Source organism: Hemicordylus capensis, chromosome 3 (assembly GCF_027244095.1).
Source record: "Hemicordylus capensis ecotype Gifberg chromosome 3, rHemCap1.1.pri, whole genome shotgun sequence".
Classification (NCBI taxonomy): Eukaryota; Metazoa; Chordata; class Lepidosauria; order Squamata; family Cordylidae; genus Hemicordylus; species Hemicordylus capensis.
Genome location: NC_069659.1, coordinates 232,311,813 through 232,324,211, shown reverse-complemented (window position 1 = coordinate 232,324,211; position 12,399 = coordinate 232,311,813). Strand labels below are relative to the sequence as shown.

The window sequence follows — 12,399 nt, the reverse complement described above, 5'->3', positions numbered from 1 at the left end:
AATAATGTGGTAATTTTATTTTATGCAGGTAAATTAAAAAGCCTTTTAGAAAGGCAGTGCTGTTTGATACAGCAGTGTTGATCCTTTACATTGCTTATTGACCCAGTCTTTCACTCCTGAATCCAAGGACACTAGAAATTACATGCACATATATGTAATCGAGTCCTGTCAGTTTTTTAAAAAATGATAAGTCCTTGTAAATACACATCTGGAACCTAATGGCGGGGCAGTTTTGAGCCAATAGGCAAGGAGTTAAGCAGCCCTCCCTGCTCCACTACTCTGCTCAAAAACTGCAGCTTCCTAAGACTATTTTTCATTAAAAAAAAAAACTACTGTGGGAGTTTCCTTACATGAATCTGCATATAATAAGGCTGTTCTTAGGATCAACATCCCTGGTGGCTAGGGCGAGTATGAGGGGAAGGCAGGGTTTGACCTACCTTCCCCCAGACAGTGGTTGCTGTTTTCATTGGCACACTGCTGCACGCCCACACAATCCATGCCACTCCTGACAGTGTGGATCCCTGGCAGTCAGGAAAACAAGTCCTGGCCTCCAGGAATCCCATAATGGGAGATTCCCCCATGAGTCGGGTGCTCTAGGCTCAACTAGACACACACAACCCCTGCCCTGGGATCTGGGTGGAGGGCGTGCTCGTGTACTCTAACCCTGGGAAAAAGGCCAGGATTCAAAGTGTGGCTTGCAGCCAAGGCAGTGCTGAGATCAGGCTCAATCACGGCTCTGCACACGAGCAGCCCAACCCAGGCCAGGCTGCCCTAGCCTGGGATGGGCTGCTTGTGAGAACAGCCTCAACATCTATCTGGCCCTATGTGTTCACACGTGGTTATTTATGAACAGGAACTGTTGGAAAGAACTGTAGAGTGCTTTGACCCAATCAATAGGAGCAAGAGGGAAAATTGTGGAATCTGTACATGTGGCTTTTATCTGTAGCTTTTTGCTATGTTTAATTTTAGTGCTGTTTGATTTTATTTATAGGGCATATTTATATACTCCAAACTTGCTCCAAACCCGTGTCTCTGGGCAGTTTACAAGAAATTAATTACAACACTAAAGCATTAAATATTAAAACAACTTAAAATAATGATAGATTCTATAAGTCTACTTAAAAGCCTGGATTGATATTTGTGTCTTAGCAGCCCTTTTAGAAGCTGTCAGAGATGAAGAGACTTATTTCTGCAGGGAATACGTCCCAAAGCCTATTGTTAAGGCTGCAATTTCTACATATTGTTGGTATGCTTTTAGAGGTTAATTTTGTTAGATTATAAATATGTCTGCAAACAACTCAGCTGTGGATGAATGTGGCAAACTGGATTAGCAGAATTATTTCTAAACTTCCTGCTCAACTCTCCAGTCCTTTTCTTGGGCTCTAAAACCTATAAAAAGCACACCAGATCTCCCACCACTCAAGTTATTTTAACCAGTCCTCTTGGAAATGGGTGCCTTAATGTTTCCATATGAAACAACCAAAAGAACTAGCTATATTTATGGTAAGCCCAAAACCTATTGTAGCATATAACCAAAGCAAAAGCAGTATAATTGCCCTATCTTTACAGTGTACATTATATTACCAAGAGGACTTACTGGTGTTCCTGGTGGACCTTGAGGCCCTGGTGGCCCAGTTATCTAAAACCCAAAACAGAAAACAAGTTTTTTAAAACCACTTTAATGCATGAAACAGAATAAAATAAACAACAGATCTTCCAAAATTGAGCAAATGCGTTCCAATGTTCAAACACCATTATCAATACTCTATTTAAAGCAGCTGGAAACAACAGTAACTACAGCTGAAGTAACCAATCCAAAGACAGGAGAGAGGAAAGGAGGGGAAAATGAGTATTCTTGTTTGAAGAACTGAAGTCTGAGTATATCATCGCCATTTTGTCTTAATCCAAACAGAAAAACAGATGTCATTGCCACAATAACATTGCAAAAAAAGCATTGTACACAAATTCCAGACAGCTAGGTGCATGGGAGATATGAATGGCCTTGGCATAATTGAAATGAGCATCCTGATTCCAATAATATTACTAAGAAGTAAGTCCCACTGAGTGTAGTGGGACCTAACTCCTTTAAGTGTGCTTAGGATTGCAGCCTAAAAGGATCTGCCCCAACCAGATACCCAACCAGAAGGGTAAGCTTTTTTAACAACAAAAGGGCTGAGGTCACGAGGCATGAAGAATTCTTCCCATGACTGCAGCTTACCTTCTTGCAGGCTGTTCCCCTAGGCGCATTTCTCCTCAGCCAAATTCCATACCAGAAGTGTATTTGGCTGAGGGAAAAAGTGTTGGGGAGACGAGTGGAAAGAAGGTAAACTATGGGTGGGGAGAGGATTCTGCACTTCTCACGTGTATCCCTTTTCCTGTAAAAATAGATTACCCATTTCCTATGTGAGGCAGATTTGTACTTAAACACATGTTAGTTACCATCATCCTAAGTTGGTCTTTACTTCAGTGAAATGATTTCAGAGTAGGCAGTTTTAAGATGCACAGCCTAAGAAGCCCTGGGGGCTATGACAGTGTTAAAATTAAAATTTAATTTGTGGGTAATTTGTAAAGTAATAACTTACTGAATCTCCGGTGTCTCCTTTTGCACCAGGCTCTCCCTTCTCTCCCTGTAAATTCAATAAGCATTAGAATGTGAATCTCAGCACCAGCTAAAAGACCTCTTGCTTGATCATTATATTATTAAGCAACTTTTAGAAAGCTAAGCTGAACAGTACATAGAACAGCATCCAATCAAAAGCAGGGTTCACCTTCATTCTACTCTGAAAAGTACCACAGGCTGTTTAAACTGGCACTGTCAGATGTCTTGATTTTGTTAGAAATCAAGACAGAACAATGTCCTAAAGAGTTCAAACCCAATGGTTTGAACTCTTTAAAAACCTATTATTATTGTTAATGGTCAACCTTGTTGACAAAGTATGTCTAACTTGTCCTTTTGATTTCAGTGGGACTACTTTGAGAAATTTTCCTCATAAAAGCAGTGTGGAGCAAGCATGTGCTGTTTTAAGGAGTTTTGAAACAATTTAGGGACTGCCTTTTATCAGGGGCGTAGCAAGGTTGGAGTGGGCCCTGAGACAAGATTTTGAAATAGCCCCCCCCACCTCACTGAAGCTCAGCTCATGAAGTAAAGAAATCTTAGATGAGGTGGAATAGTGGTAACAAAAAGCATAGTAAAATTTACACACACACGCACGCACACACACACACACAACCTATGTGCCACAATAGAACATCATCCTAAATTATTTTTTTAAAGGTTTTGTAAATTGTGGACAATGCAAGACATTTAATGGTACTAGAGAAAGACATGCTGTTCTGGTAGCTCCAGGTCTTAACACTCACATCAATTGGATGTGAGGATGAATACAACTGAAGGAAGCCCGGGCGGGTGCGCAGGTGGGGGAGTCAGTCATGTGACTTGCCTCTGGGGGGCCCCCAAGGCAGTGGGCCCCCAGACAACTGTCTCCCCTTGCCCTATTATAGTTACGCCCCTGCCTTTTATGTGCCCAGCAGCTCCTTTGGCTTGCTAATACCCATGTTTCACTGCGTCAAATGTCATCCATTATTATTATCCACTTTTCAGCAAAAGAAGTTCTCCGTTTACATAGGAAAAAATGTGAGAAAATGCTTAGCAGGGTCTACCCTGGTTGTATTTGAATGGGAGACTACTTGCATGAGCACTGTAAGATATTCCCCTCAGGGAATGGGGCCGCTCTGGGAAGATCACCCGCATGCCTGCATGAAGAAGGTTCCAGGTTCCCTTCCTGGCATCTCCAAGATAGGGCTGAGAGCAGGGGCGGCTCGTGAACTCACCTCCGGGGGCAGGGAGGCGGCAGGCAGCTTCTTTAACTGTAAACGGAGCCGGTGCTCCGTGCCGCCCAGCAGCCCCCGCGGTGGGGAATCGCCTCCACCACTCACCTGGCTGCTGGCGGGAGCTCGCCTTCGTGGGAGCCAGGTGAGTGGCGGAGGCGATTCCCCGCCACGGGGGCTGCTGGGTGGCATGGAGCACCGGCTCCGTTTACAGTTAAAGAAGCCGCCTGCCGCCCCCCTGGAGGCGTGTTCTCGAGCTGCGCCTGGCTGCGTGAGACTCCTGCCTGCAACGTTGGAAAAGCTACTGCCAGTCTGTGTAGGCAACACTGAGCTAGATGGAGCTATGGTCTGACTCAGTATACGGCAGCTTCCTATGTTCCTAAGTTCCTAAAGGGCTTACAGTCTTTTAAAGAAGTCCAAAGGAGAGCACAGCAACAGCCATTAGAGACACACAATGATGATGCACCAGAAATTGTGCATTTCCTGTACTCAGCTGAATAGAACTCACTTTACCCCAGACATAAGTTTGAACGTGTGCACACACACACCCCTCACTTTTTCCTCAGTTAATTTGTTGCATATGTTGCATTTGTTAATTTCTTTGCTTAGAAAATATCCAAAGGGTGGTGGTGTTAGCAGCATGTTTATCGAGGAAGCAGCACAGACTAGCTTTCGATGGAATGTTAAAGCTGAGGTGCTGCTGCTTCCTGCAGTATCCGCAGTGTGACTAATGATGGGAAGTGTCATATTGGTAGTCCCTGGTTCAAACCTCAGCCACAAAGTCTCTAAATGGTGTTAGACAAACAACTGTTTTCTCAGCCTCCCTGCCATTGCTTATCCCCTACAGCTGCAGTATTTTGATAATAATATTTCCCTCTCATATAGGGTTGAAGATACTGAGATTGATAATCAAAGGCGGCTGTTCTGTGAGGGAAGGTGAGGGGTTGCCATAGACAGCAGAATATTGGGTCACCAGTGAGGTGGCAACATTCCCTCCTAATAGCACTTTTTAAAAAGGGAAGGAGGGGAAGGAACATGGGAAGCTGCCTTAGGAACACAGCAACAAAGGAAGCTGCCATATACTGAGTCAGACCATTGGTCCATCTAGCTCAGTATTGTCTTCACAGACCGGCAGCAGCTTCTCCAAGGCTGCAGGCAGGAATCTCTCTCAGCCCTATCTTGGAGATGCCAGGGAGGGAACCTGGAGCCTAGATGCTCTTCCCAGAGCAGCTCCATCCCCAAAGGGGAATATGTTATAGTGCTCACACATCAAGTCTCCCATTCATATGCAACCAGGGCGGACCCTGCTTAGTTAAGAGGACAAGTCATGCTTGCTACCACAAGACCAGCTCTCCTCCCTTGGGTGTGTGTGGGAGGGGGTGGCATTTGAAGTGTTGATTCAGGCACACAGAGGTTTTGAGTGGCCACTGGAAAGAATGTACATGAAGCACTTTGAACTCATGAAAGATGCTATAGAAAAATGCTAAGTATTATAATAAAATATTGTTTTAAAATGGATAAGCATCTTCTCTTGGCTAGTCCTGCAAACAAATTTCACTGGGCTGCATAAAAAATGTGCAATTCTAGCCTTTAAGTGAAAAAAAAAGGTTTTATTTGAAGATGGCTTCCATAAAACATCATATATTAAAATACACATCTTTTTAAAAACCCTCAAAACCAAGGGCGTAGCTAGGGGAGAGGGGGCCCGTGTTCACCCCTCCCTTTGGTGGCCCCTCAGAGTGAGGGAGATAATGAAGAAAATAGGGAGGGGTGGAGCTGGAGGGCCCTCAGGAGCTGGGGGGGCCCAGGTTCTTTGAACCTATTTGCTCAGTTAGAGCTACACTGCTGCTCAAAACAGGTTTTCAATAGCATGTAGTGTTTTGTGATGCTCCCTTCATGTGTTTACTTTTTAAAAAAATAGTATGCTCTTTGGATTGCTTACGGTAAAACCTGGAAGTCCAATTGGACCTGTTAGTCCTAGAGGTCCTGGTATCCCTTGATCACCTTTTTCTCCAGCTGGGCCATCTAAACCCTACAGAGGAAGAATAATTTTTGTTATTGTTTGAATACTAAACTGCAAGGGATGAAGAAGTGTTCATTAGACCAGTATTGGCATCCAGATGTCTGGAAAACTAATTTCAGTACTGGCGAGGAGTTCAAAACAACACTCTCTGCAGAAAGTTTATTTCTCTGCCACATTATTCTCTTCAGTGCCTTTCTAGTTCCTTGTTAAAGACTACAGTTGGCCATTGTTGGGAACCAAACAAGTTCTTCCTCCTTCTTCACAGGACTGAGAAAGGTAGAATGGAGACATTAATTCAACAGAAACAGCAGGTGTAGAGAGAAAAGCAGGTTGCTTACCTATAACTTTTGATCTTTTGGTGATACGGTATCATTCACAATGTGGGCTTTGCACCTGTGCAATAGTTCCCACAGAAGGATTCACAAGCTCCTTGAAGTGCTCTGAAGCTCCACCCTTCATGCACAGAGCACACTCAGTATTTTTGGCAGCGGAGTACTTTCCTGCTCAGTTCCTGAATGGCTGCTGTGTAGAATTCAGTTCACTAGACAGTAAGCAGGTAAGTATGGTAAGTACACCCATAAGGCTGGGTGGTTGTTGTGAATGATACCGGATCACCAAAAGATCAAAAGTTACAGGTAAGCAATCTGTTTATCTTAGTGGTGATCTAGTATCCCAATGAGGGCAATTAACGCGCTCCCTTAAGAGGAGGTGGGCCCAAGGATGTTAAGTTAGAGGACTTTCTTTAGTACCACTTGCCCAAAACTAGCCTCAGCTGCAGAACAGATGTCTAAGGTATAATGCTTCACAAAGAATACGTAGGTGGACCAAGTAGTGGCTTTACAAATGTCAGAGAAATTAATGCTGGACAGGTGAGCTGCCGAGGTGGTCATGGCTCTGGTAGAATGAGCTTTAATAGTGGTAGGGGTTTTACTCCTTGTTTCTCATAGCAAGTGAAGATAAGCTGAACCAGCCATTCAGAAAGTCTTTGGCTATATACAGGCTCACCCTTGTGATCACATATGAAGGTTACAAAGAGTCTATTGGACTTCCTAAAGTCTCTAGAGCTGTCTATATAGAAGAGTGCTCTGCGGACATCCAAGGAATGTAGAAAGCATTCCAGCTGTGAAACTGGGTTCATTAAAAAGGTTGGTAAGATAATATATTAATATGACAGATATCTTGGTTAATGTGGAAGTTGGAGACTACCTTCGGTAGTAGGAAAGCAGGGTCAGTTCTCATTTCCTTACTGGGAAAGAAGACAGTGAAAAGGATATCAATTCTTAAGGCAGTGAGTTCTCTGACTTTCCTAGTGGTAGTAAAACCAATGAGAAAGCCTGTCTTTAAGGAGAGCAGCTTAATAGACACTGAGGATAGGAGGTTCAAATGGGGCCTCAGTGAGAGTTGGGAGCAATAGGGAGAGACTCCAAGACTCAACTGGCTTTTTAATTGGCAGAAAGAGGTTATCCACTCCCTTAAGAAATATTTTACAGTCAGGGTGGGAGAACAGGGTCTTAGAATCTCAGTTTGCATGTACTGCAGACAGGGCCAACATATGGACTTTAACAGATGAGTTTAAAAGGCCTGAGCATTTCTGGAAGTAAGGTAGAGAAGGACTTAAGGTACAGAGGCAGTAAATGTTTCAAACCCCTTGGACTTTGCATAAATTGTAAATTTTTCCACTTGCAGCTATAGTTGCATTGTTCTATAGTTGTAGAAGCCTTCCTTTCATGAAGCACAATGTTATCTAGAAGTTCAGCTTCCAAGCAGTCATGTTCAAAGTCTGCAGGCTGTGATGAAGGAACTTGCCCTTGTCCTGGGATAGGAGGTTGGAATGCTGATGGAAGAGAAGGTGGGATCCTTGAGACAGTTGAAGGAGGAGAGGGAATCAAAGCTGTCTCAGCCACCATGGTGTGAATATGATGCACTGTGTTTTGTGATGAGGAATCTTGCTCTGAACCCTAGATAAGACAGGGTTGAAAGAGGGTGGAAAGAGTTAAGAACACAAGGTTATCCCAGGGGATTTGAAAAGCCCTTTCCCCCCTCCAGCCCTTGAGCAGAAAAGGGGACACTTTTTCTTGTGCAGTGTAGCAAAGAGGTCCACTTGGGGAGTCCCCCAATGAAGGAAGAGATTGAAAAGTACATCTTGATTGATCTCCCATTCATATTGACAGGCCAGGTCTGTTTCTCTGCTGAGATTGAGCCGGGTCTCATGATTAGTGAGACCCGGTTTGTAAAGCTAAGCAGGGAGAGTGGGCTAAGCCCACTCTCCCCGCACATGAGCAGGGTGGGAGCCCTGGGCAGCCGGATCATGATGGAGCCAGCGGGGGCTGGGGAGTTTGGGGGCCATGTGGCCCCCAGAAGCTCCAGTATGCCCTGTGCGAGTTCGCAGGGCATACTGGGGAGACCCTCAAGCCGGGAGTCTACTCGTGAGTAGCCGTGGCGTGGAGCTGCACCATGGCTACTCACAATCCCAAAAACCAGGTTTGCAGAGTACTCACTCCGCAAACCCAGTTTAAGGGGCAGGCTACTTGAGTGGATTACCCGCTCAAGACCACCGGGCTTGCAGCCGAGCCCGGTGGTTCTCACGATTGTAGAAAATCGGGCTAGTGGAGGCTAACCCGATTTTCTACAATCGTGTGAATAGCCTCATTGTCTGTCAGAGTGTTTTTGGTGCCTTTTACATGGAGCACCAGAGGGTAGATTTGATTATGTATTCACCAGTCCCAAAGTTGAATGGGTAGATTGCAGAGGGATTTGGAGACTGTGCTGCCCTGGCGGTTGACGTACACAATCATTATGTTGTCCAGGAGCATTTGGATAATCTTGCTGGTTAAAAGTGGGAAAAACTATTTTAGGGCCAAGAGAACAGCCAGAAGTTCTAGAAAATTTATATGTAGGAACACTGTTGATGGTTCCACAAACCTTGTGCATTCAGACCCGCACAATGAGCGACCCGTCCCTTTATGGAAGCATCGATTGTCACAGTCACTGTAGGAGTAGGAGAGTGAAATAAGATGCCCACCGTGAGATTCTCCGGTAGAGTCAGTAAGGGCAGAGTCCACCAGAGAGGTGAATCCAATACCATTTGAAGTACTAAGAGGTGCATCTGTTGACTGTCAATGTTTGGCTTGAACTTTGACAGGAACCACATTTGGAGGTGTTGCATATACATTCTGGCATATCTTACAGTAGCTGTGCAGGATGCCATTAAACCCAAGAGGTGCTGGGTGCTCTGTGCGTCTTGGATGGGATTGGATCTGAGAGAGTGAATTATATTGACAATTGAGAGTCTCCTTTCCTCTGAGAGGAAGGCTAACTTTGCTTCTGTGTTCAGAATTGAGCCCATGTACAGAAGAGATCTCTGGGGTTGTAGGCTGGTCTTTTCCCAATTGATTTGGATGCCGAGGTCTTCCAGAAATGAGAGGACTGATTTGATTTGATTGATTGATCAGAGAGTCTCTGTTGGTTGAGGTGATCAGCCAATCATCCAGTTATAGGAAGACTGAAATGCCTTGTGTTCTCAGATGGGCAATAACAGCCTTCACACATTTTGTGAAGATTCATGGAGCTGTAGAGAGATCACAAGGAAGGACTGTGCTTTGAAAAATCTGACCTCCCATCATGAATTGTGGGAATTTCCATTGTCATGGACATATTCTAGACCTCAGTGTAGGCATCTTTGAGGTTTAGAGTAGCAAACCATTCTTCCTCTGCTAGGAGAGGAAGCAATTGCTGCAGAGTAAGCATCTGGAATTTCCATGTGTGGATAAAACTGTTGAGGGAGCATAAATCTAGTATAGGACAGAAACCACCACCCCTTTTCGAGACCTGGAATAGAACCCTGCCCATTGGTCCTTCTGAGAAAATGTCCCTGAGCCATTTTTGGAAGGGCAGTATACATATCAAATAAATATATAAATAGGCTCTATTGCCCCTTTGGAGAAGAGCTTTTGAACTTCTGTTAACCAGGTAGGAGTTGTGTGGGTGTTTTTTCTCCCCAGGAAGGAGGGAAGGGTACGAAATTCGATGGCACAGCCAGTGGAGATGATAGGACTGAGGCGTTGGATGTGATATGGTACCGGTCCCAGGGTGTTAGGAATGGGGCAAGTGTGATGGGTGTAGAAGTTCTGATGGGCAAGGGGTCTGGGTAGTCAAAGATTCTGCTTCGATTGTTCCTGATGTTTGGTCTTTTGAATCTATCTTGGTTTTGGGGGGAAGGAGTGCCTCTGCATATATTGGAAGGGTTTCTGGTAATCTTTGCACTCAGATCTGTTATACTGAAACCTAGTCTGTCATATTTATTGAACGTTTGAGATAGTGATTGTGGAGTGGAAGAAGTGAAGGTGTTGACTGTGAATTTTGACTTTTCCATCTGCCCCATTGCTTTGTCAATCTGGGAGCTAAATAAACCTTCTCCATCAAAGGGGAGATCTTCTATCTTGTCCCTCATATCTGGCTGGAGAGATGAAGAATGGGGCCAAGTGTGCCTACGGAGAGAAATGGCTCTGGCTAACGTGTGAGATTCCATCTCCATGAGGTGTTTAGATATGCTTAGATGTTGGTGCATAATATTTGCAGACTTTGAAAGCAACTCCTTAAAATAAATTAATAAAATGGCTACCTGTCCCCAAAGGGCTCACAATCTAAAAAAGAAACAAGATAGACACCAGCAAGGTGTGTAAAGAAGGTCTTTGAACCTTCCCATCCTATTGATGTACTCAGGATCAAGAGCACCTAGAGAGCACCAATAATCCATCTTCCTCCTGTAAGGAGAGTATGTACTGAGTGAGAAGTGCAGCCATCCCTTTCAGGGGTAAGTAGAGAAATAAGAGGGAGAGCATGCTGGAGTTGCTCTCACTGGTGAGGTAGAAGATGTCTTAGGATTAGGCAGAGTGCTGGATGCAGCCTCTTCATCAATGTCGAGTCCACATAAGGAAAAACCCTTAAAAGTCAATCCAAAAGGTGTTGTCATCGGGGATCCAAGGATGGAATCGATCTCATGTAGCAGAGGGAAATCTTTCGATATGGATGGCATTGACAAAATTTGGTTCCTGAAGGCAGGTGTTGTGGAGATTGATGAATGAGAGAACTGATCTTCAGGCAACACAGGCTCACTTGGCACCGGTATCGGAATTGAAGTAGATGAGGGTTGGACTCTGAAATTGCTGGCTGGTAGGGTTGACATTGAGGCTAACGTCTGGACCAACACCAGCGTTAAGATTGTTACGATTGAGGTTGAAGGACAATCTGAAGAAGCCATTTCGGCAATTTATGGAGAAGACGATGAGCGAGAGTGGACAACCTGAACCATGGGTGGAGACTGTGTTTGAACTAAGACCGGTGTCATTGGCATAGACGTTGTACACGGTCAATGAACAGATGTCAAACATGATGAATGAGTCGATGTTGATGGATGAATCTATGTTGAGGGCAACGTACAGCTCATTGTCAAGGATGTTGAAAGGGTAGACTTATGAGAGGCTGCCAAGGCCGATCACTGCGTCATCAAAGTCTGTGTTGATGAAGACTTACAGTGCTTTGTTTGGGGCACAGAATTGTCCTCTTGGAGTTTGCAGTTATTGTGGTGCTTATGACAGCTATCTTTTGGAACATCTTGAGGTTTCTTAAAAGCACCTTGCACAGTATTCAGTGGTGAAGACCTCAGAGTCAAACTCTGCTTCAACAACGTTGACAGTAGCAGAGACCATGACATTGGGGTTGGAGGGCGTAGAGCCTGTTTGTATAGGGCAGCCCTTAAATGCAATTCCTTGCCTCTTCTAGTTTGCTTAGAAAAAGATAAGCAAATGTTGCAGGTGCAGACATTGTGATCCTCTCTAAGGCAAAGCAAACAGAGGTTGTGTTTGTTGGAAGAGGGAAGGGTCCCGTGACAGGAGAAATGATTTTTTAAAGAGTCTATTGGACCAAAAAGAGGGCAAACCAGTCCAATCTGTGAGGCAAAGTGTACTCAAAAATGCCCCAAAGTAAGGAAACAAACTAAAGAGCAAACTGTTAAACTATTGTGTTTCAGGAACCTAGCACAACCCAGAAGCGAAGTACTTGCAACAGCGGTCAAGAAAGAACTGAGCAAGAAAGTGCTGTGCCACCAAAAAAAGCCAAGCGCACTCTGCGTGCAGAGGGCAGACCTTCAGAGCACTTTGAGGAGCTTGTGAATCTTTCCACGGAGCCTATTGCATAGGCGCAAAGCTCATGTTGTGAAGGATACCAGATAACCACTAAGATAAAAGAATGCAATTACAGGAATATAGGAGTGTGGAGTGGAAATGGCCAAAAATGGTAGAGGGATTCAACTCTGCAGCCCTCAGTTAAGATATTTCATGGGGCCTACAGCAACCTGGAACTAGACTGGTCATGTCAGGTGGTCATACTGTTCTTAAGGTTCTCAGTAATGTCATTGGCACAGCCTAAGCCTTTCCATACATTTTGACTTTAGCTAGTGTCAGTGATATACCTGTTCCCCAGAAGCAGAGAAAATAGGCGGACACTTTATATTATTAAATTGGAAGTCCATGGGCACTGAATGTCATGTA

The 12,399-nt window shown here is 44.5% G+C and overlaps 1 protein-coding gene across 11 annotated transcripts in view; it reads right to left on the bottom strand.

Moving 5' to 3' along the window:
- COL13A1 (collagen type XIII alpha 1 chain) overlaps positions 1-12,399 on the bottom strand; it is a 184,874-nt gene that overhangs the window by 47,200 nt on the left and 125,275 nt on the right. For all 11 annotated transcript variants that reach the window (XM_053304228.1, XM_053304224.1, XM_053304226.1 and 8 more), the window contains 3 exons: positions 5,771-5,860; positions 2,583-2,627; positions 1,598-1,639 (listed from right to left, as the gene is read on the bottom strand). In XM_053304228.1, coding sequence (XP_053160203.1) covers positions 1,598-1,639; positions 2,583-2,627; positions 5,771-5,860 — 177 coding nt within the window. The remainder of the gene's footprint in view (positions 1-1,597; positions 1,640-2,582; positions 2,628-5,770; positions 5,861-12,399) is intronic.